This window comes from Mya arenaria, chromosome 11, assembly GCF_026914265.1.
Source record: "Mya arenaria isolate MELC-2E11 chromosome 11, ASM2691426v1".
NCBI lineage: Eukaryota > Metazoa > Mollusca > Bivalvia > Myida > Myidae > Mya > Mya arenaria.
Window position 1 is genome coordinate 64215920 of NC_069132.1, and position 8606 is coordinate 64224525.

The window sequence follows — 8606 nt, forward strand, 5'->3', positions numbered from 1 at the left end:
CAGGGATCACTATTATATAGCAAGCGGGTTGTTCAAACTCTTTACCTTTAGCTTAGGTTAGTCTACTAAACTGTATCTTCTTTACAATGATTGTAAGAAAGTATTATTAACTTAAGGTAAGTCACTCAGTATGCATGCCATTGCACCAGATCGTGGTCTCCCGTAAAAGTCTGTCTAGATTATCAAACTTCTCCCTTATTTGAGCTGAGGGAGAAGTTTTTCTTTATATAAACTTTAAAACAAAACATGACTAAATGGAGTTTTCTCTCGAAGTTTCAATGTCTAGGTGTATACAATATCAAATCAAATGCATCCATGCAACATCAAACACATTGTAGTGGTATGCATGAATGTCAGTGGGCAGGTACTGGATAGGTTATTTTCTTTGATGTTAACGCTGTATGGGACTGAGCTACTATTTAACCAGTGTTCCATTTATTTGGTAGAAACGCAGAACACCAAGAAAGCACAGTGTCAAGCAATTTTTCTCACTTTTCAACCAAATAACCCTGCCCAGGAGCAGATCCAGGAATTGATGTTAAAGGGCGTGCAACCTTTTGACATGCGAACGGCATGAACTTTTTGCATGGGAATTTTGGGTTACTCCCTCAACAATGGGTCTGACCAGAAGATGACCCTTATTGATTTTAAGATTCATCGGGTCAAAGGTCAAGTGCACAGTGCCCTTGAATGCGAAAATGTTTTGAGCCATAACTCGACAATGCCTGCACCCAAATTTGTAGTCGGAAATGGTGCATTATGAGCATATTTCATCATCTTTTTTCATCCCATATTGATGAAAAATGTAAACCGCGAAGATTTTAGAGGGGGCGCGAGCCTAATGCACCCGCCTCTAAATCTGCTTGTGCTGCCCAGTTCTTATTCAATACGTTTTCAACAGGTTTTATGTCCAGCAAGATCACTTCAGTGACTCTGAGTCATGCTTCATCAACATCAGGCGTCCACAACAACTTAATGTCTTTGATCACCAATATAGTTGACAATGTTTTACGCTATGGACATATTCCCTGATGTGCTAGAGTTACGGCCCTTTTGAATCAGGTAACATTTGTTTAATATTATAGGCAAAAGATCTCGGATGAACTTAATGAACATCTCAATCATTCCAGACATCCTAAAGTTATGGCCCATTTTGTATATTATTATCATTTTGTTTGCCCATGGTAAAATAATTTTAAAGCCCACAAATGATATTATATATTTTATTGATCAAATTTATCCACATTTAACACACGACACAAAATTGTTATCAAGGATTTTTCTATCTCGAGTCGGTTGCATGCAAATAAATTGGAACCCACGATTCAGTTCCGATTATGACACTGTTAATTAATTGATCGAAAATGACCTCTCCAATTATTGATGATCATCCATTTTGTCTGATTTTCATAAGCTAATGTTGATTAGCTTAGATAATCAAGTTTATACTTCTCTATTTTAGCTTGAATGTGCTCTTGATCTTGGTAAAGAAACGGAATTGGTGTCCTTCTTAAGAGGCCAAGAGAATGTGGCCCTGTTTCGGCTTCAACAAACAGCCAAAATCTTTGAGAGGCAGTCACCTTTTACACTAGACCACACTGACTGCACCTTCTATATATTATTATGGCAAAGTTATTCATATGACGAGAAACTATTCCTCATGTATCGACCAATGAAAACTGCTGAAGTTCCTTTGACACAAAATATACCACTAAATGTCCCATCACGACTGATACGGTTAAGCCAACAATGTTCCATTTTGGACACAACACTGAAACGAGAAATGGACAATTAAACCTTGGTGTTTAACACCACTCCAGGTTAAACTAGAGCTGTCACAGGAGTGACGAATACCCCCAAATGCCACCTGGACACAGGAATGGCAAACCATTCCTATGAAAAGAGGCCATAACTCCAAGGTTACTGCACATTGCATCTTCTTTTATCATGCATATATTGTTTGTCCGGAAACTGTTTTTCTATTTTTGTAACAGTGCACAAAAACCTTTACTCCACTGGCCCCATTTTCAATCACAAGCATTGTTTTCACAGAGGCTGCCTATACAGCAAGTTTCATCACAATATCTCATGCCCAATTAAAGTTATGAAGCAGAAACCATTTTTCTATTTTTAGTAACAGTGACCTTGACCTTGGCCCCACCAGCCCCAATATCGAACTTGACCTGTATCTTCTGATGTTACACCTGTGTACCAAAAAATGTTCAAATCTGTCAAGCCTTTCATGAGTTATCGTCCGGAAACCATTTTTCAATTTTTAGTAACAGTGACCTTGACCCCACCAGCCCCAATATCGAACTTGATCTGTATCTTCTGATGTTACACCTGTGTACCAAAAATTGTTCAAATCCGTTTAGCCTTTCATGAGTTATCGTCCAGAAACCGTTTTTCTTTTTTAGTAACAGTGACCTTGACCTTGGCCCCACCAGCCCCAATATCGAACTTGACCTGTATCTTCTGATGTTACACCTGTGTACCAAAAAATGTTCAAATCTGTCAAGCCTTTCATGAGTTATCGTCCGGAAACCATTTTTCTATTTTTAGTAACAGTGACCTTGACCCCACCAGCCCCAATATCGAACTGTATCTGTATCTTCTGATGTTACACCTGTGTACCAAAAATTCTTCAAATCCGTTTAGCCTTTCATGAGTTATCGTCCAGAAACCGTTTTTCTATTTTTAGTAACAGTGACCTTGACCTTGGCCCCACCAGCCCCAATATCGAACTTGACCTGTATCTTCTGATGTTACACCTGTGTACCAAAAAATGTTCAAATCTGTCAAGCCTTTCATGTGTTATCGTCCGGAAACCGTTTTTCTATTTTTAGTAACAGTGACCTTGACCTTGGCCCCACCAGCCCCAATATCGAACTTGACCTGTATCTTCTGATGTTACACCTGTGTACCAAAATTTTTTCAAATCTGTCAAGCCTTTCATGAGTTATCGTCCGGAAACCGTTTTTCTATTTTTAGTAACAGTGACCTTGACCTTGGCCCCACCAGCCCCAATATCGAACTTGACCTGTATCTTCTGATGTTACACCTGTGTACCAAAAAATTTTCAAATCTGTCAAGCCTTTCATGAGTTATCGTACGTAAACCATTTTTCTATTTTTAGTAACGGTGACCTTGACCTTGGCCCCACCAGCCCCAATATCGAACTTGACCTGTATCTTCTGATGTTACACCTGTGTACCAAAAAATGTTCAAATCTGTCAAGCCTTTCATGAGTTATCGTCCGGAAACCGTTTTTCTATTTTTAGTAACAGTGACCTTGACCTTGGCCCCACCAGCCTCAATATCGAACTTAACCTGTATCTTCTGATGTTACACCTGTGTACCAAAAATTTTTCAAATCTGTCAAGCCTTTCATGAGTTATCGTCCGGAAACCATGAAAACCGACAGACCGACCGACAAGCTCACTCCTATATACCCCCTCAAACTTTGTTTGTGGGGGTATAACAACTAAAATAAGTGTAATGTACAGGAAACAATACTTTTAACACATACTAGTAAATAAACTATGACATGTGTGTGTAATTGTGAAAGGCAGTGACTGACTGCTTTAAATAACAGGATATATAAAAAGATTTTTTCCATTTCATTAACAAATATCTTTTCTTCAAACAATTATTGTGAAAAATAAATAAATCTTTTCTAAAACACATGACATGTGAGTTAATAATTACTCAATTGCTAAAAATTCAAATACCGACCTCTCACTGCCTGTATATTTGCAGCAGCTGTAAAGACGTCACACAGCAAGGTATATACCGCACTGTACTTGTGACCCCACAGAATAGCGGGCAGGACAAACATCTTTCCGAACATCGACAGCAATATTCCACACAAGAATGTGTGCGCGCTGAAAAATAGTATGCATATTGTTACATATATAATAAACTCACTATTATATTCTTTAAGGTAATGCACCCATCATTTGCACAAAAAAATCCAATTGGTTAAGTTACAAAATGTTAAAGTGACACTTATACACAATCAATACATACACATGTATAACAAACATAAAATTTGAGTGATAAACTTTTAACTACTTCCTAAATAATGCATGTATGGAAAATATTCATAACTGATAACGAGATTGTAACTGTGTATTTAAGTCCTGAAAAACGCAAAAATATTAAATGATTGGTGAAGATTTACTGTGCTCTACTATCCTCTCATAAGGTAGAAATAACGTGTTTTCTGCACCTTTCTTTCAAATCAAACCCAGTATCCTTCATAAAAAAAACATTGTTTTTGACTTTATTCATCATTTTTGGTACATTAAAACAATTGTATTATTATAAATAGTGGTAAATCTTTTTTGGGAGCAAGAGTGCATCTTTAAGTTTGAATAGTTTTAAAGATTTCACTGAAAACTATATTGAAATAGGCATTTTGTTATTTAAGAAACACATTAATAAAATTGCTATATAATCATAGTAATATTTTGTTTTATTACCTCCCTTTCATATTACACATACATGTATACATGTACTGTAAAAATGGTTCATCTTATGCACCAGTCAATTGTATCCATGCCCCCCCCCCCCCCCCCAGGTCCGGGGGTATACCGAGGATAGCCAGGAAAATGGGCTGTGTTTTTACCTTTCCAGGTTGCCCCGCAGTGCCGTGTGAATGCGGTGGTTTTGTCTTCGCGCAAAATATAGCAGGAAATGGGCCTTACCTAGGGTCCCTTGGGTGCGGGGGCATTTGGTGGGGATTTTACCATCAGTTCGTCCCCGCAGGACAGGGATTTTACCCGGGGTTGGCTGGACCGAAAGTCAAAGTCCTCGCTATTCCCTGGACCTGGGGGTCCAAGGTTACCATTGACTGGTGTATTATATTAAAGATCTCTGAAAATCAGGTCCCTTGTGATAGATACCTCATTTTACAGTTAAACTGTTATCCTTACCTTGGCCATTCATTGCTAGAAGAAACCTTTTTGAATATACACATCATAGCCACAACAATAATCAGGAAACAGAACAATTCTGGAAAGATATGTGTCATAAAGATGAGTATAACATAATTAAAAACAACAAGACTTTTTCAGTAAATAAACTCCTTTTCTTATAATATAATAACATCATTCTTAACAAATTATAGTTTGTTTTTTTTTAAATTCCAACTAAATTGAACCCAGTAAACAATCTGCCAATAACAGGATTATACTTAAATTTGAAATTAAATAATGGCAAATGGTATCATTATCCAATCAAAAGGGCACCTCAGCAAATTGAGTTATGTAACAGAAAGATGACATGAACTAACATTTTAATGATTAAGAATGGGCGTAGTGAACGTAGTGAAAAAGCCCTTCTTTATCATTCAAATATTTCTTCAAGTCATCTTACTGTCATAGAATACTACCTAATTGACTGACAAATTATCAATGCAAAATCGAATTCAGAGAGTGTGTATCGGATGAATGGCACTAGCGAACATTTAAACACCCGCTGAAGTTATTCTTAATGAATAAGCCTAGTACATAATGGTTGCCGTTCTGCAATATCATTTGCTGCAAATGTCTGTTGCATTCAAAACCTTTATATGTGAAAACCCACCAACAGCTGAAGACACAAAGTTCCAGTACAGGTCTACTTCAAGGGCTGAGTACAGAACATTTTCTGGTGGCCATTCTGGTTCCCGGTTTACACTGGTCTGTCTTAACAGTTTCGTCACGGCCTCACATAACAGCAATACCAGACAGAATTTCCAGTGAGACTGAAAACATTGCTGTGATTGCTTAATTTGTATCAAAAGGATGAATGTAATTCCATTGAAATTATCTTTTCATCGTAGCGTACACATATATTGCAATGATGATATCTTGAAAGTCATACTTGAACATCAGTGATGACTATGCATTTATTTTTATCAAACCTCTCTAATGAATAAGAATGATGAAAGTCAGAAAACAATTTGACCTAACTGCATCAGGCACATACTTAAAATAAATATTAAATATATTTCTATAATACAAAAACCCAAAATGAGTCCATGTGCAAGAAAATTTTCCAATAAACATCGTTCCTCCTAAGAAAGGCACAGGCAACCAAGGCTACATTGAAATATATTAAAAAAAACTTCCAACTCATTTTAACCTAGTGTTAGAAAAAATGCCACATACACTAATATTATATCATGATAATATAAAAACTAGAAATGTGTCCATAGGACACGGATGCCCCCACTTCGATTTTTTGTCACAGAAAATAAGCCATAATGATTATTCAGGATAATCTGCACATATAGGATAAGTTGAGTTGAGTTGGGTTTTACGGCATCGCAAGACTGTATAGGTTATATGGCGCCATTCATCCTTTTCAAAAATTAGATCGGATAAGATATTTTTTAAGTATTGTTGGGAAATAAAGGGCCCTAACTCCTAAATGATTAAAGCGATTTCCATGGCTATCGAACTTGATCAAGATATTATGGTCACAAACATGTGTTAAAAGTTTGGTGAGGATTGGACAAACAGTTTTCAAGAATTAGATCGGAAACAATCTTCGGGACTTTTCAAGTCTTTTTTTGCAAATAAAGGGCCGTAACTCCTAAATGACAAAAGCGATTTCCATGGCTATCGAACTTGATCAAGATATTATGGTCACAATCATGTATGTAAAGTTTGGTGAGGATTGGACACATACTTTTCAAGAATTAGATTGGAAACATATATTTTTGAAGTATTTTGGCAAAAAAGGGCCGTAACTCCTAAATGACTAAAGCGATTTCCATGACTATCGAACTTGATCAAGATATTATGGTCACAAACATGTGTTTTAAGTTTGGTGAGGATTGGACAAACGGTTTTCAAGAATTAGATCGGAAACAATCTTCGGGACGTACGTACGTACAGACAGACAGACGTACGTACGGACAAGGGCAACCCTATATGCTGCCACTTTGTGGGGGCATAAAAATATCAAAAGTATAATATCAAAATAAGTGATAAATAAATTGTGTTCTCAATTTGTTCAATCTAATCTGTCAATTTCTGTTGAGGCAATAGAAATTTAAAATACATACAATTACCAATTTCCTTATCATATTTTATTTTATATTAATTAGTATATGACATACATGCCATATCCCCCAGCGGGGGACATGACAGTGTATCATAAGAATATGATAAATCATGACATAAAATAATTTTGTATAATGAAAATGTTAGAGGTTTCATGGCAAAATATATGTAAATATATTTTTTTGTACATCTTAAAATACTTTTTAATAAATTTGCCAACTTGGAGCTGCTAAAAAATCCCCCTGAATACTACCAAAATACCCCTGAATTTTCAGCCTTTCTAAACAAATCCCCCTGAATGGTCTCCAGAAAATCTGGCATGTATGATATGATGACGCATTATACTGCAACAGAAACATCCGACTGATTCTTACCTCAATGCCACTGTTGATAAGCACATGTCTGAATGCCTGTCTCTTTAACAACAACGCATCTAGACTGACAATCACCAGATCATGTTCTATGTATTTGTCCACTACGTTGCCGCATTTCTCCTGTAAGAGATTTGACAAATTGTTTATTGCATCCTTTCCCTTAGAGTGACAGAATTTTGGGTATCTTAGCATGCTTGATAGAATTTTGAAGGTTTAATACTTTATTTAGTTAAAGATATTTTCTTAAAGTAGACATATTCTTGTTTGGGAAATTTTATTGTCAAAGCAATAAAGTGGTCGAAAAGCAGTAGACTTTCCAACCCCCAGCTGAGTTCACATGTCTCGACCTCTGACACAAAGTAAACCTGTGGGAAAAGTGTGCCCAGCATAGTGTTAAGTCAGGGATGCCTACAACAACATAAATTATACATTGTTTATCCAAAAATTGAACATCAGAAAAATCAAGCAATAGTGTTGCAAATGTCTAATTGTCGAAAAACCGCATGACGTATCTTAGATTATGTTTCATCAGTCGCGAAAATGTATGACATACTCACACAAATCGAAATTTTGATAATGCCGCCCTTGTAATCATGATACAGCTTATCTGAATTATTTCCACATGTGATACAAACGTATTTCATATTTAGTTTCCTCAACATCAATAAAATGGGATTTGTTTGATACGGCTGCAGACAACACTCAACAGTTTGGTGTGACGTGTTTCTGTCTTGGTAGAGCTCGTTCTCTACAAAGCTTGTTTTAGGGTGATGAATATTCATTAACTTTCAAATAAACGTCGATGTCGTTTGAAATATTTATAACAAAATGTCAAAACAGACGATATTATAATAACTGTTTAAACGTCACAATATTCAATATAAACAAATGCAGTATGCCTGTAACTCCACTATATGTATTTGGTACGTGGTATTCAATCGCGACGAGTGTTTTTATAATTATATCATATTATAATATGTAATGTCTACTTCTATGCACATGTATAATGTGTTGAGCGTAATAAAAGAAAAAAAAGAAAGTGTTATTCCCATCTTACACTGATACCCCGTCACAACCCAATCTAACTTTGCTAGACCCAATAATGCGCGTTAAGAATTATGTTCATTATAATTCATTATGTTCCCCCAAGAGTCGCCAAAACAAATATCGTCACAGA

General features: G+C 36.2%; 1 protein-coding gene across 1 annotated transcript; it reads right to left on the bottom strand.

Annotated features, from left to right (window-relative positions):
• Positions 1-1215: 1215 nt before the first annotated feature.
• LOC128209402 (protein ARV1-like) lies at positions 1216-8137 on the bottom strand. Its single transcript, XM_052913423.1, has 6 exons — positions 7987-8137; positions 7430-7549; positions 5590-5749; positions 4938-5016; positions 3736-3884; positions 1216-1771 (listed from the first exon to the last, which is right to left on the bottom strand). The coding sequence occupies exons 1-6, from the start codon at positions 8089-8091 to the stop codon at positions 1659-1661; spliced, it is 726 nt and encodes a 241-aa protein (XP_052769383.1). The 5' UTR covers positions 8092-8137; the 3' UTR covers positions 1216-1658.
• Positions 8138-8606: the final 469 nt, after the last annotated feature.

Excerpts from the sequence above, each read along its gene's own strand:
- LOC128209402 (XM_052913423.1), bottom strand. The coding sequence starts at position 8,091 with ATGTTGAGGAAACTAAATATGAAATACGTTTGTATCACATGTGGAAAT. Across the intron at positions 5,750-7,429 it reads TTATCAACAGTGGCATTGAG|TCTCACTGGAAATTCTGTCT; the intron begins GTAAGAATCAGT and ends CAATGTTTTCAG. Across the intron at positions 1,772-3,735 it reads AAATATACAGGCAGTGAGAG|TGTTGTGTCCAAAATGGAAC; the intron begins GTCGGTATTTGA and ends TTCTCGTTTCAG.